This window comes from Oncorhynchus tshawytscha, linkage group LG01, assembly GCF_018296145.1.
Source record: "Oncorhynchus tshawytscha isolate Ot180627B linkage group LG01, Otsh_v2.0, whole genome shotgun sequence".
In the NCBI taxonomy this organism is placed as follows: Eukaryota; Metazoa; Chordata; class Actinopteri; order Salmoniformes; family Salmonidae; genus Oncorhynchus; species Oncorhynchus tshawytscha.
In genome coordinates, this window is record NC_056429.1 from 64,950,060 (window position 1) to 64,976,758 (window position 26,699).

At 41.7% G+C, this 26,699-nt stretch overlaps 1 protein-coding gene and 1 long non-coding RNA gene across 2 annotated transcripts in view; both read left to right on the forward strand.

Annotated features, from left to right (window-relative positions):
* The window catches only part of LOC112254905 (glutamate receptor ionotropic, delta-1), a 453,280-nt gene that overhangs the window by 425,256 nt on the left and 1,325 nt on the right, over positions 1-26,699 (forward strand). Inside the window, exons 14-15 of the mRNA XM_024427867.1 lie at positions 4,911-5,077; positions 11,303-11,543. Of these exons, the coding sequence (XP_024283635.1) occupies positions 4,911-5,077; positions 11,303-11,543 (408 nt within the window). The remainder of the gene's footprint in view (positions 1-4,910; positions 5,078-11,302; positions 11,544-26,699) is intronic.
* On the forward strand, positions 14,841-18,036 carry LOC112254914. Its single transcript, XR_002954214.2, has 5 exons — positions 14,841-15,479; positions 16,371-16,470; positions 16,600-17,269; positions 17,361-17,482; positions 17,586-18,036. It is a non-coding gene; the product is annotated as an uncharacterized LOC112254914 (long non-coding RNA).

Below are 26,699 nucleotides of genomic sequence, written 5' to 3' on the forward strand. Positions count from 1 at the left end.
GTGGATATATTGAAGCAACATCTCAAGACATCAGTCAGGATGTTAACGCTTGGTCGCAAATGGGTCACCCAAATGGACAATGACCCCAAGCATACTTCCAAAGTTGTGGCAAAAAAGCTTCAGGACAACAAAGTCATGGTATCGGAGTGGCCATCACAAAGCCCTGACCTCAATCCTACAGAACATTTGTGGGCAAAACTGAAAAAGCGTGTGAGAAAGGAGGCCTACAAACCTGGTTCAGTTACACCAGCTCTGTCAGGAGGAATGGGACAAAATTCACCCAACTTATTTTGGGAAGATGGTGGAAAGCTACCCAAAATGATTGACCCAAGTTGAAAAATTTAAAGGCAATGATACCAAATACTAATTGAGTTTATGTAAACTTCTGACCCACTGGGAATGTGATGAAAGAAATACAAGCTGAAAAAATAATTCTCTACTATGATTCTGACATTTCACATTCTTAAAATAAAAGTGGTGATCCTAACTGACCTAAGATGGGTAATTTTTACTAGGATTAAATGTCAGGAATGGTCAAACTGAGTTTGAATGTATTTGGCTAAGGTGTATGTAAACTTCCGACTTCAACTGTACATGTTAGAATCTCCTTTGGCAGCAATTACAGCTCTCTTTCTGGGTAAGTATCTAAGAGCTTTGCACACCTGAATTGTACAATATTAGCTAATTCCTCTTTTTTAAATGCTACATCATTGCTAGACAGCTATTTTCAAGTCGATTTAAGGCAAAACTGTAACTAGGCCAATCAGGCACATTAAATGTAGTCTTGGTAAGCATCTTTAGTGTACATTTGGCCTTGTGCTTTAGGTTATTGTAATGCTGAAAATCCCTTAGCGGTTTCCTTCTTCTCCGGCAACTGAATTAGGAAGGAGGCCTGTATCTTTGTAGTGACTGGGTGTATTGATACACCATCCAAAGTGTAATTAATAACTTCATCATGCTCAAAGGGATATTCAATGTCTGCTTTTTTAAAAATGTACCCATCAAAATAACATAAGGTAGATCAAAAGAAATAAGAACAAGAAAAATGAGGCATACTAAATACAGGGTCAGTCAGTTCCAGTACCATATTTACAATGTGCAGGGATACTGAAGTGATAGAGGTAGATATGTGACCCTGCTCAGATAATCCCTACCATCGTGTCGCTGAGTTATCATAGTGTTGCTGCAAATGTACATTGTCCCAGGGGTGTTGGCGGTCATAGAGTAAGTAACCTAATTTATGTCCCTGTATCTCCCCTAAATGCCTCTGTCAATCCTACAGCTGTTGTCAGCAGTAATCATGAGCCTATGAACCTGAGTTATACTGTTAGCACTGAGAGGGTTTGCCCAAGTAGAAAATTCCACTGCGCAGTTCACCCTGTGGTAAAATATAAATATTGCTGTCATGTCTACCTCTAAGTAAAGCAATAATATCCCACATTAACATATCTAGCCTACTAAACAAGGTTCATGAAATCAATAACTTGCTACTAACAGATAACATTCATATACTGACTACCGAAAATAACTTCTGGACATCAGGACTGCGATTACTCATCACGTAATGGCAGAATCCTTTTTTTCCCTTTAACGAGTCAGACGAGCCCGACGGGAATGATAATGATGATCTCCCGGGAACAGACCCAGATCCCTGTGAAGGCGGAGAAAAATGGGCCAAAGAGCGGGCTGCTTTCTGAGAATTCGTAGGCGATTGAAAAAAAACCCCACTTCCTTCCATTCTGCTGGCAAACGTACAATCTTTGGAAAATAAAATTGATGACCTACGTGGAAGATTAAACTACCAACGGGACATTCAAAACTGTAATATCTTATGCTTCGTGGAGTTGTGGCTGAATGACGACACTATCAACATACATCTGGTTACACACTGTACCGGCAGGATAGAACAGCGGCATCTGGTAAGACAAGGGGCAGCGGATTATGTATTTTTGTAAATAACACCTGGTGCACGATATTTAAGGAAGTCTCAAGCTAATGCTCGCCTGAGGTAGTGTGGTTCACAGCTTATCATGAGATACTCTATCTGAATTTTTGCCACCACAGACTGAGGCTTGCACGAACACTGCATTGAATGAGCTGTGTTCCACCATAACCAAACAAGAAAGCGCTCACCCAGAGGCGGCGCTCCTAGTAGCTTAATGCCCAACGTGAATGATATACTGTTCTCCCGGGAACAGACCCAGAACCCCGTGATTTGCGTGAAGGCGGAAAAAAAGGGGCCAAAGCTGTAGAACCTGAGGATTTGAGGGCCCATGCCATACCTTTTCAACATCCTGAGGGGGAAGAGAAGCTGTCTTACCTTCTTCAAGGCTGTGCATGTGTGTGGACCATTTTAAGTCTTTAGTCATTTGGACACAGAGGAACTTGAAGCTCTTGACCCGCTCCATGTGTGGGGTACAGAGATGAAGTAGTCATTCAAAAATCCTGTTAAACACTTGAATACAGAGTGTGACTTGTTAAGCACATTTTTACCCTTGGACTTATTTAGGCTTGCCATAACAAAGGGGTTGAATACTTATTGAGTCAAAACATTTCAGCTTTTAATTTAATGAATTTGTGAATAAAAACAACTTCACTTTGATATTATGGAATATTGTGTGATGGCCAGTGACACAATCTCAATTCAATACATTTTAAATTCAGGCTGTAACACAACAAAATATTGAAAAAGTCAAGGGGTGTGAATACTTTAAGGCACTGTATACATTCAAAAACTGTAACTATTGTTGATATGTTTTGACAAAAGGAGAGTAATTCAACAAAAGGTTTCAGAGAGATTTAAACTGAGACAATGTTCAGTGTGAATGCTAATTGAGAATATTCACAGTAGTACATAGGTAGACTCACACACAGACATAGTAGCCTGAGCTATTTTCCAGTTATTAAACCAGATACTTAGTGAAGGGGGTAATTGCTAAGTGAGTTTGTACTTAAAATAAAATCATGTTGGATGAACAGTAATGTTAGTTATACTAAAAAAAAGAGTAAAGTCATAAAACCAAAAGTATCATAGTGATATGAACTGAGATACTGTTCGAATGGTAAATGACAAGAAAATTATTATTTTCTGACTTTATGAAGTTTAGTTTGGGAGTTTTCGTTCAAGACCTTGTGTAAATAAATTGTGTGTACAGACAGGCTGTGAAGGGTTTTATTTGTGAAATAATGACCTTGGAATACCTGAGACTCTTGGGAAAATGCCAGGCTAAACAGAGAAATATATATTCACTCCGAAAGGATTTTAGAGGTTCTGTTACTGTTCATTAGTCATGGTCAAGCGATCAACTGCTTTATACCCTGAGAAAACAGATGTGCCATGTTCACTCTTACTGAAAACTACCTAGTTCATTTTAGCTAACGCCACAGTGAACAGCAATGACTGAGTGTCATGGACTTGAAAATAGACTGTGGTTAAGTTTGTGATAAAGGCTGGTGACCATTGGACACGTGTGTGTTTATGTGGGAGCACATCTGTACAGTTGAAGTCAGAAGTTTACATACACTTAGGTTGGAGTCATTAAAAACTTGTTTTTCAACCACTCCACAAATTTCTTAGTAGTTCTTAATAGTTTTGGCAAGTCGGTTTGGGCATCTACTTTGTGCATGACACAAATAATTTTTCCAACAATTGTTTACAGACAGATTATTTCACTAATAATTCACTGTATCACAATTCCGGTGGGTCAGAAAATGATTGTGCCTTTAAACAGCTTGGAAAATTCCCAGAAATTAGGTCATGGCTTTCGAAGCTTCTGATAGGCTAATTGACATAATTTGAGTCAATTGGAGGGGTACCTGTAGATGTATTTCAAGCCCTACTTTCAAACTCAGTGCCTCTTTGCTTGACAATATGTAAAAATCTAAATAAATCAGCCAAGACCTCAGAAAAAATTGTAGACCTCCACAAGTCTGGTTCATCCTTGGGAGCAAATACCAAACGCTTGAACTTTTATCTGTACAAACAATAGTATGCAAGTGTAAACACCATGGGATCACACACCCATCATACCGCTCAGGAAGGAGACGTGTTCTGTCTCCTAGAGATGAACGTACTTTGGTGCGAAATGTGCAAATCAATCCCAGAACATCAGCAAAAGACCTTGCGAAGATGCTAGAGGAAACAGGTACAAAAGTATCTATATCTACAGTAAAACGAGTCCGATATTGACATAACCTGAAAGGCCACTCAGCAAGGAAGAAGCCACTGCTCCAAAACCAACATAAAAAACAGACTACGGTTTGCAACTGCACATGGGGACAAAGATCATACTTTGTGGAGAAATTACCTTTGTTCTGATGAAACAAAAATAGAACTCATGGCTGTGATGACCAAAGTTGTGGCAAAATGGTTTAAGGACAACAAAGTCAAGGTATTGGAGTGGTCATCACAAAGCCCTGATCTCAATCCTATAGAATATTTGTGGGCAGAACTGAAAAAGTGTGTGCGAGCAAGGAGGCCTACAAACCTGACTCGGTTACACCAGCTCTGTCAGGAGGAATGGGCCAAAATTCACCCAACTTTTTGTAGGAAGCTTGTGGAAGGCTACCCAAAACGTTTGACCCAAGTTAAACAATTTAAAGGCAATGCTAACAAATTCTAATTGTGTATGTAAACTTCTAACCCACTGGGAATGTGATGGAAGAAATAAAATGTGAAATAAATCACTCTACCATTATTCTAACATTTCGCATTCTTAAAACAAAGTGGTGATCCTATCTGACCTAAAACAGGGAACATTTACTAGGATTAAATGTCAGGAATTGTGAAAAACTGGGTTTAAATGTATTTGGCTAAGGTGTATGTAAACTTCCGACTTCAACTGTATGTCTGTTTTGCCTATTCGTTCCACCATCCCCTCAATGTAACCCCTTTGTATTTTCTTCCCCAGGCCAAGAGAGATTCCTTTGCCTTCCTGTGGGACATGGCTGTGGTGGAGTATGCTGCTCTGACAGATGATGACTGCACCCTGACAGTGACAGGCAACAGTATGAGTAGTAAGGGCTATGGCCTGGCCCTGCAACATGGCAGCCCCTACAGAGACCTCTTCTCCCAGAAGTAAGTTCCCCCTTCCAGCCAACTTGTCCCAACGGCCACCTACTGTATTTATGTTTCTGTACTGTAGATGGGTGGTTCCACGAATAGTGCCTTTTTAGTCTTTAATAAAACACAATATTGGTTGGATTCCATACATCTATGCTGTAACAAACAAATTCCAAGTGTGTTTTTGTAACTTTGTGGATTTAACATATAAATAGCTATTGCTTTAGCCGTACTATGCCACCTTGTTTTATCCTTGGGTCCTTGGGACTAGAGGTCTTCACAGATCCACCTGTACCCGAATATCCAAGACCTGATCTGTAATTCTAAATAATGTCACAGGTCTGGTATGTGTAATTTTAACTGACATGTCCGGAAGGCCCCGTACAGATCCGACACGACTGCTGCAGTAGAGAGAGACATTTTATAATTTATGCTGCTGCTGTTACTTTTCCCGAGAGTGGAGCGTGGTGCGTGTAGCTCGTTTTTGTTATTGTTGGCGGCCAATCATAAGTCATCACAGCGGTGACAGTCTACAGTCATAGAGCCTCCATGTTTGGCAAAAGTTAGGATATCTAATCAACAGAATTTAAAAGATAAAAGGAGGATAGGCTACAACAACCAAGAGCCAACAGGTAGGCAGCTACTTAATTTTCTGAATGGAGTTATTTGTAACTGTATGATGAAAGCGCATGCACTGCAGCCTCAATTAGCCTAGTTAGCTAATGTTAACTAGCATATCTAGATTCTCCTGGTTTGATGCAGTCAAGACCGGTACTACATGATCATATTTGATGATGAATAACCTAGCTATGGCAGCTATTAGTCTAACATAACGCGAGTCGGTTTGGTTGGTTGCGTCTCTCGTCTCTCCCTCACCGCGTCACTCTCTCCCCCACCTGTTAGAGAAGCACCTCCCTCTCACACTCTATCAAAGGTAACCACCCGTTACGTTCCTCCCTGTCCCACCCCCCTGGAACCCTCTTCCCCAGAGCAAAAAATATTCTGCACATATGCTTCTTTTACCTCTGCTTTACGCCAGGGCCGTATTACTGAACGGGCACACAGGGAACCCAAATAAAAAAAAACTGGGGGCTTCCCAGATTTGAACACGTCATAAATAATGGAAAAATGTGTAGAATAGCAGGAAGTTGGCTTCAAAACTGCAAACTTCTCTCATCCTCGTGATAAAAATGTGAAGAATAGCATGAGATGTGCAACAAAACAGTACATTTTCTCTCAGCCACATGACAAAATGTGTAGAATTGCATTATAAAACTGCACATATTTCTTCCTACCCCATGTCAAAATGTGTTGAAATTCCCTGGAGGTTGGTGCCCCGGGGCCCGAAATGCGCTAGTCCGGCCCTGCTTTAGGCACAACTTTGAGGTCACCCTGCCCCCTTCTCAAAGGTGAATGAGAATTCTTCAAGTTTTTCCAGTGAAACATCCATGCAGCATCTACATGCCAACCATTTGCTCTCAATCAGTTTCATGGGAATATGCATTTAGATCTTGAGTTATGTAGTGCTCTTTCAAAGAACAGGGTTATGAATGATGTACAGTGAGTGAATTTTAATACAGATGGTGTTAACTGTATCACACCTGTATCATACCTTTTGTTTCAATCTAAGCACATTTTGCCTAGTGGCACACTTGATGATTGGCCACGTGAGAGAAAAATGCGACCATTCTCACGATCATCCTAAAATATAAGAATTTATATATTACAGTAATGTTATACTTTGCTATTATATTCTGTTTTGTTTTGTGAATAAGTTACTATCATTGTGGTCTTGCAGACATTGATTCGGCTTTGATCAAACTTTATTAAAATGAGTACCATTCTCCATTCATCACTGAAATTGATGAGTAGCTTGTTCTCTGGGCAGCCGAACAAATAGAGCAGACAGATTTTAATCTATCGGGAAGAGGGTTCTAAAGAATTTTGTACCGTGGCCAATCTATTAAAATAAGTTTAGTTTTTTTCAGAAAATCACCAATTTGGCATGCCCTACTTCATGTTTGTCTGACTTCTCGGTAGATTTGAACCCACTTAACCCCCAAATTTCCCCAAATGCTTTGACAAAGTAACTTCTATACAGCATTATTTATTTAATGTGATTAGTGATTCATTTACATTTGTCCCTCAGGCTTAGGCAACCCTGTTATGTGAACTTTTGTGATGGGATAGTACAAGATTTTGTCAATAAAGCCATTTCCTCCTTGAACCCACCTGTCCCCATTTTCATTAGTTTATTACTGTAGGCTCTGTAAAATGAAGAAAACTAAAAAAAATATTTCAAGTGGAAAATAAATGTTTTGTGGAGTGCCTTTTTTACAAGTATGAAACAAAAAGCATGTGTGTTGAAACACAGTAAAAGCTTGTTTTTATAAAGACAAAACAAAAATAGCCAAACCGCAAGACACATGGTCAATGAAGAAAATCAGAAAATGTGAGTAGCCTAAACATCAGTATAAGCGCCAAGCGTGCTTGTGAAGTGAAAATCACCATTATAATTGCAATATAATTAATATAAGTGTTGATATGACAGGTCAAAATAGTTTCACTTAGACACATTGTTTGTGGCCTCGTTCGTGCTTACAGTATGGTATGTCTTCGTGCAACAGGTGGATCTCATTTAGATGTTATCCTTTGTCCTAACAGTCACCACAAATCTTCAACACTTTCACTTGATTGCAACACTTCCCACAAACAAGTTGCTTGCACCTGAACCAGGTGTCATGGGTTCTGTCCCGAGTGCATCAGCTCACTTTGTAGTTTCTCCTCCCTGGGAGCTGTTTGCAATTTGCTCTGAATTTTTGCTGCTGTCTTGACCCTCATATGTCTCTCACATAGCCTGCTTGTCAGACTCATGATGAAGTCTCTCCTGCTCATGGTGTTCATGCATTGTTTAAACAACAGGTAGAGTTGATAGCGGCCAAGTCAAGCATGTTGTAAAACACAGCAACAGGCCAGCGGCGAATTCCTCCTTTCAGTACCATCTGATCTGAAACATTATTCGATCTTAAACATTATCCAACACTCGCTTACCTGCAGCCCGATATGGATCCTTACCCAGATACGGAAAGCCTTTCAGCATGAATCAGAATAATAATGGCGGTATCATGATCTATTTCCTCCCTGCCATCTGAGTCACGTTCGTTCAGATCTTGTAGCAACTCTAACATTGCATGTGCATCCATTCGTCTTGGTTTTGCCATTGTAAGTTATGCTCTCTCTCATTGTATAGCCTACTCCAAATAGGCCTAGAGTAGACTAATAAAACTGCTTGGATCCGGTGGACTGGTACAGGGTACACTGTTTTGAGATTACTAATCTATTCTAATTACACAATAGAATGGCCCGCCTTGTTTTTCCTTCACAATTGATGATTACATAAATGCATTGTTTGCTGCCCCTCGCTCATCAACTTACCCATTCTCCCCCATCATACTATACTTTATTAATTTCATCTGCTGTTATGTGTGAAATTAGTTTGGGTATAGAAAACATTAAGAACCCTCAGAATAGTCTCAATTTGCCTGGGCATGGAATCTACAAGGTGTCAAAAGCATTCCGCAGGGATGCTGACCCATGTTGACTCCAATGCTTCCCACAGTTGTCAGGCTGGTTGGATGTCCTTTGGGTGGTGGAAAATTCACGATACATCGCCCATGCCCTCCTGAAATGTTCTGTACCTCGGGCCTAAAGAGTCCAGCCCGGGAAAAGAAGTTCAGGGAGCTCAAGCAACCTTAGTCACGCAATGTTTGTCTGTTCATACAAGTGTAGCGTAAACCCAGTATCAAATCATAATCAAAATAACAATTATATTACCATACAACCATCAAGCGTATCAACTATTAATAAGTCCTCAACTACAACTAACTACATAAATCATCACACCAAAACACATGAAATACCGTATTCATAAAGGTTGTAGTCAGACAATCCAATCCTCCAAGTGGATCCGATCCGGTGTTAACTTGATATTATGCTACAGTTGTATTTTTTATTTGATTTAACCGTTATTTAACTAGGCAAGTCAGTTAAGAACAAATTATTTAAAATCACAGCCTACCCCAGCCAAACCCTAACCCAGGTCTGTGCTTAGTAGCCAAGGCTATGGTTGCACCATGCCAATGAAATCAACTTGTCATTTAGCAGATATCACAGGCCCTGCTCTACCACAGTCAGCACACATATTTGACAGTAAGAATATTATGGAATGTAACAGAAGAAAATAGAAAGGATATTTTCCCCAAATGGCTATTGCTGATTGTCACCAGTAGCCACATGAGGAATGCACAGAGCCATGGTTATTCTAGATAAAAGTTATGTTTTGAAACAGAGACCATCCGTGCAATTTGTAGAGTTTTTTTGTTGTTGCAAAAATAGGTTAGAATCCTTGGAATCTGCTCTTTCTGATAGGGTATAACAATCAAAACGTCTGGCCTGACTGGACCTCTGTAGGATGATATGTAAGAAGTGCTATTTGGTAACCTCCTCGCTTATTTGTTAATGCATGCTGTCAATGTCAGCTGCACAGGTCATCAGTCTCTTTATTCTCTTTAGTTTCAATCTCATTTATTTAAAGGCATTCTACACAGCAAATTGGCCAGTGTTAACAAGTGTTCATTCTCAAGTGTTCAATCTCATTTAGGTGTAGTTTGGATATGCCAGCTGGGCAGGCAATAATTGTCTTAGTCAGAAAATACACTATCATCTAATTTCACTATTTACAGTCAACACATTTTCTGACTGATTACAATGTACATTTTTAACATAATACATGCACCAATTTAGCAATTTGTTATTTATTATGGAATACTTATACCACTGAAATATCAATGGTTAGACTGACTTTCATGGCCATTCTAGTAGTAATAGAATTCCAGCACTCTGAGTGTTAATATACGTTGTTTTCTCAAAATGTATGTTAGCTAGCTAAGTTAGCAATGTTAACCCCATCTGCTGTCAACATCAAGATACAATTTGAGAGCACTAGTTAGCTCCAAAAGTGGTTATAGCTTTGACTGCATGGTGATAGTGAATTCAGAGCCTTCAGTGCTAGCTACACTACAAACATCATTTTACCATGTTCCTGTGAAGCAATTGTAATGACATCCTACCACAACATATTCAAGAGTTTCAACAAGGTGTAGTCTGTGTTTAATTTAATTGTGTAGAAACACAGTTTGAGATAATTTTGATGGGATTTTACAAGTGATTGAATGGGGAATTGGGCTTCCCAGGAAAATGTTGTCCGAGGTTGTAACCGTAACCAAGGGGGGCAGGGCTTAGTGAACGGTCAATTGCCCCTTCCTGTTGCTCAGCTTCCATTCCCCCTGTCATAAGTGGAGTTATAGCTGATTTAAGATGAAATCGTCAACCCTGTTACGGTCAACCCTGTCACTTTAATTGTCACCTTTTATAGTCTGTATTTTATTTGTTTTTGTTTAACTCTGGAGATGGGGAAACATGTTTGTTATGAAGTTGAGCGTGCTCTTCATGACAGAATGTTAAAATTTGGTTAAATAAATATAATTTGTTTACAAAATTACACTATCCAAAGGCATTCTATTCGTGGAATGACACAGATACCAAATGGGAAAAATTGAATGGCGATTATGCATAAGTGTGAATATACAATTCAGTATCGTATGTTGCTCTATGTGTGTGGGATGTGTGGTTGTAAAGGGGGTTAAATAATGACCCTGTACTTAGCCATCCTCTCGGTTGGGAGAGATTCACTATCTTTGTTCACTTTTCAGCCACTTCAGCCATCATTCCCCAATATCCATTCTCATCCATACTGTAAGATTACTAATGGGCTCTGTTTAGCCTTTCATCATCAGGATGACAGCTCTTGTTTAACTCACTTCAAAACAAATTCATTTGAAAGAGTCACCATTTTCCTGCCCACAGTTTAAAGGACTGTTATTCATCTTCTCTTATAACCAGTTTGATTTAACTTTAATCCAGTATCATACAACTAACTCCACCTGGTTTTATATGACACAATAAGATCTCTACATTGTAATACTTCACATTAAAAACATTAATTGAACATATCCTCTACCAGAAATCTGACATTTTCACAACTGAGTCCAATTTAATTCACTCCGTTTACTATAATCCTATCACTAATGTTTGAATGGCAATTCACTCTAGCACAGTACCCACCCCCGTGCTTTCAGTGAAGCCCCAGAACTATAAAACTCCTCTCTCTGTGTTTGTAAGGATCCTGGATCTGCAGGAGAAAGGGGACCTGGACATCCTGAAGCAGAAGTGGTGGCCCAGGAAGGGTCGCTGTGACCTGGACAGCCACTTGGAGGCCCAGCCAGAGGGCAGGTCCCTGAGGCTCCAAAGCTTTGCTGGGGTCTTCTGCATCCTGGCAGCAGGGCTGCTGCTGGCCTGCCTGGTGGCCGCCCTGGAGACCTGGTGGAGCAGCAACCGCTGCCGGCGTGAGCAGCCCAAAGAGGTGACCGAGAATGCAGCCCCGATCCAGGGCCTGGTCCCACCGCGGCCCCTCCCTAGGCCCCGGCCGAGACCCAGACCCCCGGGCCCCCCGGTCCTGCCCAGAGATGCCACTGCCACACTCTACTTTATGGATCCTGGCGCAGACGCCAGCCCTGATTTAGTAGAGCTGCAGTACACCCAGTTATAGGTGTGCCCTAATGATAGTCCAAATTGTTGTGATCTTTTCATTTTGTTTTTGAGTGGGAGAGAAGTTGGGTTGGGTTTTTTGCATTTCAAAAGAGCCTTTGAAGGATTATTAAGATACTTAAACATGCAAATAATTGCTTGTTTTTGCTTGTTTCTGCTTAAAAGTGATTCACTATCATGGATAGCAATAATGATTACTGCAAAAATATGAATAATGACAATTATGTTGGTTTATTAATTCAACAACATTGCACTTCGGGGTAGATATTTGCTGCCTCATTCAATGCAAACGCTCTCTTTAGCCCATCCATCCATGTATTACTGCTTCCAAACAGCTTAAACACAACTTCATCCTGCTAGAGACTGGGCAGCCCCTGGTGGTGTGCAGACATAAAAGGCTTGACAAGGATCCCTAAACTAAAGTGTGAGCAAACAAGACACTGTCTGTTTGATTGGACAATACAATAAAGCAGTAAGTCCCACAGAAAATAACGGACTTAATGTAAAATTGTTGTCATGATGGCTATATATGATTAATGGAGCATTAGATTATCGAGTGATGATTTATTAAACATTAACCATTTATTGTCCTTTAGTGTAATACTCCATCATAAAGGTGTCTTTGGATGTCATAACCTATAATGTTCTTCAATGACAGGTGTTATTTCACAATATATGTCATTTAACAGACACTTTCATCTAATGCGACTTAGTCAAGCGTGCATCCCATTTTACGTGTGGGTGATCCTGGGAATCGAACCACTAACCTGGCTTTAACGAGAGCCATGCGATGCCAACTGAGCTACAAAGACCACTTATGACAGCTACAGTGTATGTAGACAATATGACAACAATTTCCAGTAAATTGTACCCCGTCCAAATACGCCCTATACGCGTTTTTGCAATTATATGTCAATCTCCAGATACCATGCTGGTTATTTACATACTGTATGATTGTCTGTGATCATATGCAGGCCACTAAGGTCTACAGTCTGGAAAGGGTTTCTGGTCCATTGACATATAATGACATTACAAGTGCTTCACCAGAAAGCAGGTGTGACATGTGGACAGACAGAGACTGGGAGGAGGCAGAAACTATTGACACAGGTCAGGAGAGACCTGAGATATACGGGGTACTGTGTGGGGTTGGGGGGAGGGCATGGGCGATGGGTAGGAATAGATATTTATTTATTTTATTTTTATTTTATTTCACCTTTATTTAACCAGGTAGGCTAGTTGAGAACACGTTCTCATTTGCAACTGCGACCTGGCCAAGATAAAGCATAGCAGTGTGAGCAGACAACACAGAGTTACACATGGAATAAACAATTAACAAGTCAATAACACAGTAGAAAACAAAGGGGGAGTCTATATACAATGTGTGCAAAAGGCATGAGGAGGTAGGCGAATAATTACAATTTTGCAGATTAACACTGGAGTGATAAATGATCAGATGGTCATGTACAGGTAGAGATATTGGTGTGCAAAAGAGCAAGTAAATAAATAAAAACAGTATGGGGATGAGGTAGGTGAAAATGGGTGGGCTATTTACCAATAGACTATGTACAGCAGCAGCGATCGGTTAGCTGCTCAGATAGCTGATGTTTGAAGTTGGTGAGGGAGATAAAAGTCTCCAACTTCAGCGATTTTTGCAATTCGTTCCAGTCACAGGCAGCAGAGTACTGGAACGAAAGGCGGCCAAATGAGGTGTTGGCTTTAGGGATGATCAGTGAGATACACCTGCTGGAGCGCGTGCTACGGATGGGTGTTGCCATCGTGACCAGTGAACTGAGATAAGGCGGAGCTTTACCTAGCATGGACTTGTAGATGACCTGAGCCAGTGGGTCTGGCGACGAATATGTAACGAGGGCCAGCCGACCAGAGCATACAGGTCGCAGTGGTGGGTGGTATAAGGTGCTTTAGTGACAAAACGGATGGCACTGTGATAGACTGCATCCAGTTTGCTGAGTAGAGTGTTGGAAGCCATTTTGTAGATGACATCGCCGAAGTCGAGGATCGGAAGGATAGTCAGTTTTACTAGGGTAAGCTTGGCGGCGTGAGTGAAGGAGGCTTTGTTGCGGAATAGAAAGCCGACTCTTGATTTGATTTTCGATTGGAGATGTTTGATATGAGTCTGGAAGGAGAGTTTGCAGTCTAGCCAGACACCTAGGTACTTATAGATGTCCACATATTCAAGGTCGGAACCATCCAGGGTGGTGATGCTAGTCGGGCATGCGGGTGCAGGCAGCGATCGGTTGAAAAGCATGCATTTGGTTTTACTAGCGTTTAAGAGCAGTTGGAGGCCACGGAAGGAGTGTTGTATGGCATTGAAGCTTGTTTGGAGGTTAGATAGCACAGTGTCCAATGACGGGCCGAAAGTATATAGAATGGTGTCGTCTGCGTAGAGGTGGATCAGGGAATCGCCCGCAGCAAGAGCAACATCATTGATATATACAGAGAAAAGAGTCGGCCCGAGAATTGAACCCTGTGGCACCCCCATAGAGACTGCCAGAGGACCGGACAGCATGCCCTCCGATTTGACACACTGAACTCTGTCTGCAAAGTAATTGGTGAACCAGGCAAGGCAGTCATCCGAAAAACCGAGGCTACTGAGTCTGCCGATAAGAATATGGTGATTGACAGAGTCGAAAGCCTTGGCAAGGTCAATGAAGACGGCTGCACAGTACTGTCTTTTATCGATGGCGGTTATGATATCGTTTAGTACCTTGAGTGTTGCTGAGGTGCACCCGTGACCGGCTCGGAAACCAGATTGCACAGCGGAGAAGGTACGGTGGGATTCGAGATGGTCAGTGACCTGTTTGTTGACTTGGCTTTCGAAGACCTTAGATAGGCAGGGCAGGATGGATATAGGTCTGTAACAGTTTGGGTCCAGGGTGTCTCCCCTTTGAAGAGGGGGATGACTGCGGCAGCTTTCCAATCCTTGGGGATCTCAGACGATATGAAAGAGAGGTTGAACAGGCTGGTAATAGGGGTTGCGACAATGGCGGCGGAAAGTTTCAGAAATAGGGGGTCCAGATTGTCAAGCCCAGATATGTATCGCTTCACTGGTCGTCTTACTCCATGGTCTCTTCTGTTGTTTGGCGTCTTTATGTTATGATTTAAATAGAATGGATGCATGGGAAATGTTTGGTAACAATGAGAGGAAGGAGAAGGAGAAGTAGCTAGGAAGCCATACTTTTGGCTGTTTAACGGTGCACTAGATTTTTCTGCGCGATCCTATTATCCATAACATTTCTATTGGCACTTTTTTTTCACAAATTACAACATTTGGAGTAGTGAACGACCAAAAATATAGAGACTTTCAAAAAATGATTTATTTAAATGATTTTAGGTCTTTGTCTCCTTCATTGTGTCTATCTTGTCCCACAAAGTGTGATGCATCGCATTGTATACCCATCTCAACCAGTCGGTCTATAAGGACGTGATTGTTTTCATGCAGTAGTGTGCTACAGGTACAGCATCTGTTGTCCATAGAAACATTTATTTAAAGGCATTCTACACAGCAAATTGGCCAGTGTTAACAAGTGTTCATTCTCTTGGTGTTACATTAGCTGTGTTAAGAGGTGTTGATTTAAAAGTTGTTTTTCTCACTCCCAGGTGAGAGTTACTGTACAGATGTTGGGCGGTGGCAGTGAGCAGTGTTGATTGAGCTTCCAATTTTAACTTGAACCTTCCTGTGCATCTAATTGCCTATGGTTCAATGGCAGCTGGAATTGTGCAGTAGTGTAAGGTAAGTAATATGTTCATGTTTTAAAATATTTTTAAATAGTTAGCTGGTGGCCAAACTTGTTATATCGGCTAAGTGAATGGTCGAGATCTTTGTTTATAGATAATAGCTACATCAGTGAACTTTAGATTTAGAAGGTTGCTAGCTAGCTAACATGGTTAGTTAATGATAGCGTTAGATTAATTACTATCTAGCTAAATGTTAGCGGGAACTTTATCTCAACTTCATTAGTTCGCTAAAATTAGCAAACGATTAGATTGGGTTGTGACCGAGTGTGATCAATTTGAGCCTTGTTTGGTGCAGCATGTAGCTAGCCAGGAAATGAAGGTTACAAAATGGCTAATATCTACTAATTTGTTCTTCAAAACGCATATAACTAAGAATGTTTGTCTGGCAAAAAAATTGTTAGCTAGCTATATAGCTACCTACAACACCGACCTCAACCGTAACTTAGTGCTAATGTTAGCTAGCTAGCACACATGGCCAGACGTTATAGGGTTTTCCTCAGCCATTTAGATTAACATGTCTATGGTGTGTGTTTGTTGTTAATCACAGATCAGACATTGTGTTCATGCCAATACAGCTTGAAATGTATACAGTTTAACTTTCCAATATATTTGAGTGGTGGTGGTAACTGTTTGTAGCTAGTTAGTTTGGTTTGTTGATTTCACTGGAATATTGCCTTGCCAGCCCCAGATCCGCAGGCAGGTAGAAACCTGTTACATCATTAAAGTGGCATTTGGAACAAATGGTTGATCCACTGCAGGGAAGACAAAGGGGAGACATTATAAGGGGGCATTTTGTGTGATTGTTTCTATATGTAAAGCTTTACCATAAAATGTTTGCAACCAAATTTAACTTAAATATGACATTGTATGTAATCACATTTTGCAGGAGTGCAGAGTAACATGTTGGTGAAGGTCCAATACCAAAAATGCAAGAAGTTTATGAAGTTGCAGCCTGGTTTCATTAATCAGATCTTTCATTAATCAAGGTGAATATATGAACTGTCTGATGTATTTTCTGAAATTGAACACTTGGGCTTGATTTGGGTCAGACCTATTATTGTTGCCCCTTAGGTGGCTTATCTCCCTGTATTCTGATTAGTCTCTCTTTTTTGTAGTCCAAAATAGGTTTGGACTGCCCCCTTCAGCACAAATACACGTTATTGATGATTCACAAAAGGAGGTGGAGGATGTCCTGCTGGACCTGATTGAGGCCAGTCCAGACCTGTGCCTCACAATCTTTCTACAGTCTCACATAATGTTTTCAAGTAACATGAATGTATAGATTGATTGCTTTGATCCATTGTTTGTGCTCAGACTTTTTCCTGCCGGCTGTCTAACATCTACTTCGTGAATAGACACATTATCCCTCTCGTCAAGTGATTTAGACCTGAGATTTAAAAAGGTCAAAACAACATCAGGAGATTTAGCCATAACTGATATTGGATGTTGATAATCCCATTTCTGTGTTTGGTCTTCATGGAGATACCAACAGCATAAAACAACCCAAAATTGTTTAACTTTTGTCTTGTCTTAATAGATGGTCCGAGATGCCCTGACTAGTAGACCTGGTGGGTAAGACATATTAGATGTTGAAGTTGAGTTGATCCACTTTGTTTTAGGTAAATCAGGACTTTTTGCTGATGTTTGACAATGAAACAACCTCTAAATTCATTGAAAAGTTGGACACTGTATTGAAGCCTAAAGTCATCAAATTGGCAAAATCCCAACAGCGACCACCGATTTGTGTCGCCTGCTGAAAACTGCCAGAGAATGACAGCGAAACCAGTAAGTGGATTATCTCGTGGTTAAAGCAATGTTTCAAACTCAGCGATATTGTTTCATGTGATTTGGGATGTTTGCCTTTTCTTGTGCTCAGACTGTGACAATGATATGTCCTCCATGCTGCTGCTGCTTCATCTCCTCCTACCACCAGCAGGAGGGAAGAGGACCAAGATCAGTGCCAGTGATGCTGTGGGCAGACTAGTGCACTTTCATAAGGTAAGATGATACAGTAATTGTTGTGTAATTTCTTTTTTGGATTGTCTCTTCATTATCTTAACATGTGGAGAGTGACTTAAAAAAGACCATTTGTGTTTTGCAGTCATGCTGCAGCATTGAAGACCATCTTGATGTGAGCCATGGTCAACAACCATACCTCCTTGCCGTCAGAAGAAGACAGAGCAAGATTGACAACTACTACATTGGGGTGGACAAGAGGCTTGTTCACTGTCAGGCAGCTAGTGGTCTGTGTGTGTTTGAACTGTTCAAAAGCCCACTTTGTCTTTAACCTGATGTATGATGATGCGCTTGTCAACTTCTATACATTTGTGCAGACAACCATCTACAACATTGATGTAGACAAAACAAGAGAGACCCCTAGCGTGATAGTTGTGGACAAAACGTCTTAACTATATAAATGTATACTACGGTGCTTTGTTGCACAGAAACAGCCAGTCATTGATATTTCATTTGATAATAGCTTCTATCCCTCCACCAAGTTCAGATTGATCTGTGCTCAAATCAAATCAAATTTATTTATATAGCCCTTTGTACATCAGCTGATATCTCAAAGTGCTGTACAGAAACCCAGCCTAAAACCCCAAACAGCAAGCAATGCAGGTGTAGAAGCACGGTGGCTAGGAAAAACTTCCTAGAAACGCCAAAACCTAGGAAGAAACCTAGAGAGGAACCAGGCTATGAGGGGTGGCCAGTCCTCTTCTGGCTGTGCCAGGTGGAGATTATAACAGAACATGGCCAAGATGTTCAAATGTCATAAATGACCAGCATGGTCAAATAATAATAATCACATGCAGAACAGCTGAAACTGGAGCAGCAGCATGGCCAGGTGGACTGGGGACAGCAAGGAGTCATCATGCCAGGTAGTCCTGAGGCATGGTCCTAGGGCTCAGGTCCTCCGAGAGAGAGAAAGAAAGAGAGAATTAGAGAGAGCATACTTAAATTCACACAGGACACCGGATAAGACAGGAGAAGTACTCCAGATATAACAGACGGACCCTAGCCCCCAGACACATAAACTACTGCAGCATAAATACTGGAGGCTGAGACAGGAGGGGTCAGGAGACACTGTGGCCCCATCCGATGATACCCCCGAACAGGGCCAAACAGGAAGGATATAACCCCACCCACTTTGCCAAAGCACAGCCCCCACACCACTAGAGGGATATCTCCAACCACCAACTTACCATCCTGAGACAAGGCCAAGTATAGCCCACAAAGATCTCCGCCATGGCACAACCAAGGGGGGCACCAACCCAGACAGGAAGATCACATCAGTGACTCAACTCACTCAAGTGACCCCTCCTAGGGACGGCATGAAATAGCATCAGTAAGCCAGTGACTCAGCCCCTGTAATAGGGTTATAGAGGCAGAGAATCCCAGTGGAAAGAGGGGAACCGGCCAGGCAGATACAGCAAGGGCGGTTCGTTGCTCCAGAGCCTTTCCGTTGACCTACACACTCCTGGGCCAGACTACACTCAATCATATGACCCACTGAAGAGATGAGTCTTTAGTAAAGATTTAAAGGTTGAGACCAAGTTTGTGTCTCTCACATGGGTAGGCAGACCATTCCATAAAAATGGAGCTCTATAGGAGAAAGCCCTGCCTCCAACTGTTTGCTTAGAAATTCTAGGGACAATTAGGAGGCCTGCGTCTTGTGACCGTAGTGTACGTGTAGGTATGTACGGCAGGACCAAATCAGAGAGATAGGTAGGAGCAAGCCCATGTAATGCTTTGTAGGTTAGCAGTAAAACCTTGAAATAAGCCCTTGCCTTGACAGGAAGCCAGTGTAGGGAGGCTAGCACTGGAGTAATATGATCACATTTTTTGGTTCTAGTCAGGATTCTAGCAGCCGTATTTAGCACTAACTGCAGTTTATCTAGTGCTTTATCCGTGTAGCCGGAAAGCAGAGCATTGCAGTAGTCTAACCTAGAAGTAACAAAAGCATGGATTAATTTTTCTGCATGATTTTTGGACAGATAGTTTCTGATTTTTGCAATGTTACCTAGTTGGAAAAAAGCTGTCCTCGAAACAGTCTTGATATGTTCGTCAAAAGAGAGATCAGTGTCCAGAGTAACGCCGAGGTCCTTCACAGTTTTATTTGAGACGACTGTACAACCATTAAGATTAATTGTCAGATTCAACAGAAGATCTCTATGTTTCTTGGGACCTAGAACAAGCATCTCTGTTTTGTCTGAGTTTAAAAGTAGAAAGTTTGCAGCCATCCACTTCCTTATGTCTGAAACACAGGCTTCTAGCAAGGGCAATTTTGGGGCTTCACCATGTTTCATTGAAATGTACAGCTGTGCGTTATCCACATAGCAGTGAAAGTTAATAACATTATGGTTTCGAATGACAGCCCCAAGAGGTAAAATATATAGTGAAAACAATAGTGGTCTTAAAACGGAACCTTGAGGAACACCGAAATTTACAGTTGATTTGTCAGAGGACAAACCATTCACAGAGACAAACTGATATCTTTCCGACAGATAAGATCTAAATCAGGCCAGAACTTGTCCGTGTAGACCAATTTGGGTTTCCAATCTCTCCAAAAGAATGTGGTGATCGATGGTATCAAAAGCAGCACTAAGGTCTAGGAGCACGAGGACCGATACAAAGCCTCGGTCTGATGCCATTAAAAGGTAATTTACCACCTTCAAGTGCAGTCTCAGTGCTATGATGGGGTCTAAAACCAGACTGAAGCATTTCGTGTACATTGTTTGTCTTCAGGAAGGCAGTGAGTTGCTGCGCAACAGCCTTTTCTAAAATTCGATATAAGCCAATAATTTTTTATATTTTCTGGTGCAAGGTTTGGCTTTTTCAAGGGAGGCTTTATTACTGCCACTTTTAGTGAGTTTGGTACACATCCGGTGGATAGAGAGACGTTTATTATGTTCAACATAGGAGGGCCAAGCACGGGAAGCAGCTCTTTCAGTAGTTTAGTTGGAATAGGGTCCAGTATGCAGCTTGAAGGTTTAGAGGCCATGATTATTTTCATTATTGTGTCAAGAGATATAGTACTAAAACACTTGAGTGTCTCCCTTGATCCTAGGTCCTGGCAGAGTTGGGCAGACTCAGGACAACTGAGCTTTGAAGGAATACGCATATTTATAGAGGAGTCCGCAATTTGCTTTCTAAAATCATGATCTTTTCCTCAAAGAAGTTCATGAATTTATTACTGCTGAAGTGAAAGCCATCCTCTCTTGGGGAATGCTGCTTTATAGACTGCAGTTTTCAACATACTCAGGTTTCTGAAAACATTTGAATAGTATTCATAAGAATATTGGTCAAGTAGTTGATGCATTAAGCTTAGAAGGGCTCTCTCATGTTGCCGATTCTCCAGTCCAGTCAGAAGCTCCACAAATGGGTGGTGACATTGGTGTCCCACATGATAACACTCAAAGTGATTGTTTTGAGAAGAATGGACATTCAAATCAAATTGTATTGGTTTATTAGTCGCCGAATACAACACGTGTAGACCTTACAGTGAAATGCTTACTTACGAGCCCCTAACCGGCGGTGTCGTAAAAAAAAAATGCAGATAAGAATAAGAGATAAAAGTAGCAAGTAATTAAAGAGGAGCAGTAAAAAAATAACAATATATACAGGGGGGTGCCGGTACAGAGTCTGTGTGGGGGCACATCTGTTAGTTGAGGTAGTATGTACATGTAGGTAGAGTTAATTAAAGTGACTATGCATAGTTTGACAACAGAAAGTGGCATGGAGAGGGGAGGGGCAATGTGAATATTCTGGGTAGCCATTTGACTAGATGCTCAGGAGTCTTATTAATTAAGGCTTAGGGGTAGAAGGTGTTTAGAAGCCTCTTGGACCTAGATTTGGCGCTCCTGTACCGCTTGTCGTGTGGTAGCAGAGAGAATGGTCTATGACTAGGGTGGCTGGAGTCCTTGACAATTTTTAGGGCCTTCCTCTGACACCGCCGGGTATAGAGGTCCTGGATGGCTGGAAGCTTTGGCCCCAGTGATGTACTGAGCCATTCGCACTACCCTCTGTAGTGCCTGGTGGTCGAAAGCCGAGCAGTTGCCATACCAGGCAGTGGTGCAACCAGTCAGAGAGGATGCTCTCGATGGTGCAGCTGTAGAACCTTTTGAGGATCTGAGGACCCATGCCAAATCTTTTCAGTCTCCTGAGGGGGAGTAGGTTTTGTCATGCCCGCTTCAAAACTGTCATGGTGTGCTTGGACCATGTTAGTTTGTTGGTGATGTGGGCACCAAGGAACTTGAAGTTCTCAACCTGCTCCACTGCAGCCCCGTCGTGCTCTGTCCTCTTTTTCCTGTAGTCCACAATCATCTCCTTTGTCTTGATCATGTTGAGGCAGAGGTTGTTGTCCTTGCACCACATGGCCAGGTCTCTGACCACCTCCCTATGGGCTGTATCGTTGTTGTCGGTGATCAGGCCTACCGCTGTTGTGTCATCGGCAAATTTTATGATGATGTTGGAGTCGTTTCTGGCCGTGCAGTCATTAGTGAACAGGGACTACAGGAGGGGACTGAGCACACACCCCTGGGGGGCCCCTGTGTTGAGGATCACCGTGGCATATGTATTGTTACCTGCCCTTACCACCTGGGGGCGGCCGGTCAGGAAGTACAGGATCCAGTTGCAGAGGGAGGTGTTTAGTCCTAGGGTCCTTAGCTTATTGATGAGCTTTGAGGGCACTATGGTGTTGAACGCTGAGCTATAGTCAATGAATAGCATTCTCACATAGGTGTTCCTTTTGCCCAGGTGGGAAAGGGCAGTGGAGTTCAATAGAGACTGCATCATCTGTGGATCTGTTTGGGTGGTATGCAAATTGGAGTGAGTCTAAGGTTTCTGGGATGATGGTGTTGATGTGAGCCATGACCAGTCTTTCAAAGCACTTCATATCTACAGACGTGAGTGCTACGGATCGGGTAGTCATTTGGGCAGGTTACCTTAGTGTTCTTGGGCACAGGCACTATGGTGGTCTGCATGAAACATGTTGGAATTACAGACTCGTACAGGGATAGGTTGAAAATGTCAGTGAAGACACTTGCTAGTTGGTCAGTGCATCCTCGCAGTACACGTCCTGGTAATCCATCTGGCCATGTGGCCTTGTGAATGTTGACCTGTCCAAAGGTCTTATTCACATCGGCTGCGGAGAGCATGATCACACAGTCTTCTGGTACAGCTGGTGCTCTCATTCATGTTTCAGTGTTATTTGCCTCGAAGTGAGCATAGAAGTAGTAGGCTTGTGGTAGGCTTGTGTCACTGGGCAGCTCTTGTCTGTGCTTCCCTTTGTAGTCTGTAATGTTTTAAAGGCCCTGCGACATCCGGCGAGCGTTGGGGCCGGTGTAGTATGACTCGATCTTAGTCCTTAGACGCTTTGCCTGTTTGATGGTTCGTCGCAGGACATAGTGAGATTTCTTACAAGCTTCCTTGTTAGAGTCCGGCTCCTTGAAAGCGGCAGCTCGAGCCTTTAGGTCAGTACGGATGCTGCCTGTAATCCATGGTTTCTGGTTAGGGAATGTACGTACAGTCACTGTGGGGGGGACGTCATCAATGCACTTATTGATGAAGCCAATGACAGATGTGGTGTACTCCTCAATGCCATTGGAGGAATCCCGGAACATATTCCAGTCTGTGCTAGCAAAACAGTCCTGTAGCTTAGCATCTGCTTCATCTGACCACTTTTTTATCAATCTAGTCACTGGTGCTTCCTGCTTTACTTTTTGCTTGTAAGCAGGAATCAGGAGGATAGAATTATAGTCAGATTTTCCAAATGGAGGGCGAGGGAGAGCTTTGTACACATCTCTGTGTGGAGTATAGGTGGGTCCAGAGTTCTTTTCCTTCTGGTTGCTCATTTAACATGTTATAAATGAGGTGAAACGGATTTAAGTTTCCCTGCATTAAAGTCCCCGGCTACTAGGAGTGCCTCCTGGGTGAGCGTTTTCTTGTTTGCTTATGGCGGAATACAACTCATTTAATGCTGTCTTAGTGCTCACCTCTGACTGTGGTGGTATGTAAACAGATACAACGAATATAGATGAAAACTCTCTTGGTAGGTGATGTGGTCTGCAGCTTAGCATGAAAAACTCTACCTCAGGCGAGCAATAGCTCGAGACTTCCTTAAATATTGTGCACCAGCTGCGCATAAAATACATAGACCGCCGCTCCTTGTCTTACCAGACGCCGCTGTTCTATCCTGCCGGTACATCGTTTAACCAGCCAGCTGTATTTTGATATTGTTGTCATTCAGCCATAACTCCGTGAAGAATAAAATGTTAGTTTTTAACGTCCCATTGGTAGTTTAATCTTCCCAGTAACTTGTCCATTTTATTGTCCAAAGATTGCGTGTTTGCGAGCAGAATTGAGGGGTGTATTTTTTTCCCGATCGCCTCCTACTCAGAAGGCAGCCCGCCCTCCGCCTTCTCTTCACGCAGATCACTGGGGTCGGGGCCTGTTCCTGAGGGAGCCGTATATCCTCCGCCTCGGGCTCGTCAGAGTCGTGAAAGAAGAAAAAGGATTCTGCTAGTCCGTGGTGAGTAATCGCAGTCCTGATGTCTAGAAGTTATTTTCCATCACAAGAGTTGGTAGTGGCAACATTATGTACAGTAAAACAATAAGTTACAAATAACACAGATAAACTAACAGAAAAACAATCGGTTGGGGGAACGTAAAACGTCTGCCTTCTGCTCCGGTGCCATTTTACTTACCGGCGCTGTTTTACAGTCTTGCTAAAGATATGTGTGCCTCCATCATTGACAAGTTGCTTACTTGTGGTGTCGTGTCTACAGTAGTGTGTGATTTAGAAGAGCTTACTACTGGGCCGCACTCCCAAATTAAACAAGCTCTTCTGTCAGTTATGCCTATGGATAACCCCTTGATTTCGAAACGTGCGCTTCTCTCTAGAATCTACTCGTTTGACTATGGGTACTTGGAGCACAAAAACCGTCCAACTAAAGTCAACCTAGAGAACAGTGGAAATAGCATAGCACTTAATTCTATTCAAACTCTGTGTCTTATGAGAAATGTTCACTTGATTTTGGGTGATGTTCCACCAGGAAATAAGAACTGGAATTTACTGCTGTTTTTTCCCCTTTTCTTAGCCAGGGCATGACTGTGTATCTGAAACATTCGATAATGCCTTAACATCACTTACCCAGCATGCATAAGATAAATCGGTCCTTTATGGCATAATGTGGAGCATGAGGTTTGAGGAAAAGTACAAACTCTTTAAAAACACCCTCAAGAACATTACTAAGTCCCTTTCCAAAAAACACAAATTTGTTATAGGCTATCACAGGGAGATATCACCATTGCGACATACAGAGTATGTGTAACGATGTTCGTCTGAGGGAGGTGTGGACCAAAGTGCAGCGTGGTAAGTGTTCATGTTATTTTTATTTAAACTGAACACAAAACAAAATAACAAAGAGAATGAACGAAAACTAAACAGTCCTGTCAGGTGCAGAAACACAAAACAGAAAACAACTACCCACAAAACCCATGTGGACAAGAGCTATTTAAGTATGGTTGTCAATCAGCAACGACGACAGACCGCTTTCCCTGATTGAGAACCATACCCGGTCAAAAACAAAGAAGTACAAAAACATAGACAAAAGAACAGAACGCCCACCCTAGTCACACCCTGGCCAAACCAAAATAGAGAATAAAAAGCCTCTGTGGCCAGGGTGTGACAGTATGGACCGATGAAAGCATTTTCCCTGAGTGATTTTACTGGTGGTGAGGAGTTGGCAGCGTCACTTCAGGTCACTATGCAGAAAGCCATTTACTTTACCAGCTGGGTTAAGATGGATGGCACAGAGTACAGAGAGGGACTGTTAGTTTGCAGTAAGATGGAGCATGAAATCACAGACTTTTGTGGTTGACTATATTGTATACCTATTGCTGGACAAGTTGCATACTGATAAGTTCAGTGAACATTACCATGCATTCGCTGTGTTTGATAGTGTTGTTGTCAATGTTGATGATCTGAAATTGTATAATCCTTTTATCCTTCAAAGTGCTTATGGTGCTGATGAGAGCCTTTATGTTGTTCCTTTGTATGACATTATTGGCAACTTTGTCAAGAAAATTGCATACCTAGTCTTTTGAGGGCTTCCACTTGTTTTAAATAGCAACTCTGCAAATAATTTTAATGTGCCCGTGATGCACTGTTTTGACTGTGATGCGCCTGTTATACACTGATTTCATTTTAATGTGTCTGTGATGCACTGATTTAAATTGAATGTGCCTGTGATGCACCTCTTTCATTCTAATGTGCCTGTGATGCACTGTTTGTGGCATAAATAAATGAAACAAAGCAGAGTCACTACTCTTGTAACGAATCCTTTATTTCTTCTTTTAAATTGCCTTCTACTTGCAGGCTTGATTTATGAGTGGGAGAAAATGAGACAAAAAATGGTTATTTCCTAGTGTGCATATTTGGCACTTCCTGGTGTCAATTCAGCTACAGGATGCATTCTCTAGAGTTGATCCCCAACACTGAATTACTGCTTAATACCGGGGGTGTTGAAAAAACACTCCCATGGGTCATTTGAACAACATCTGAGGTGTTATATTTTAACACTCCCAACTGTATCAATATGAACACTAAACCTGTTAAATTAACACTGAGTGGCCCTATATAAACACTGGATGAGTGTTGAAAAAACGCTCCCATGGGTCATTTGAACAACACCTGAAGTGTTATATCTTAACATTTAGAGTTTCAATATTAGCATTACAAAAAGTGTTAAATTAACACTGATGAGAAAGTACCTAAATAAACACTGGACGACTGTTCAAATGAACATGCCTGGTGTTAAATTAATACTCTCAAATTTGCTGTGTACTGAAGGAAGAGACTTTCTGGTAATAGTTCATTGTAATTGGGGATACATGCTTAAAATAACACATTTCAGATGAAATCATTTAATTTTTTTGTTGTAAGGTAATGTCTCACCACCATTATGCTTGAATTTTCCAGCTTGTGATTGCAGCGTAGTGTTGACGTAGGTTTTACGTTAGTGTTACTTGAATAATATTGTTTTGAAGTAAATCAACATTCAAATTCCATATTTTCCAATAGGAAATGTAATGTAGACAATGTGGAGAATTAACCATGTTAAATCAAACAATTGCTCATCACAGCTTCTTTCTCCTTCAAACCTTTCTTTACCCCCCCCCTTTTCACTTTTCTTGACCTTCTCCTCCCTAATAA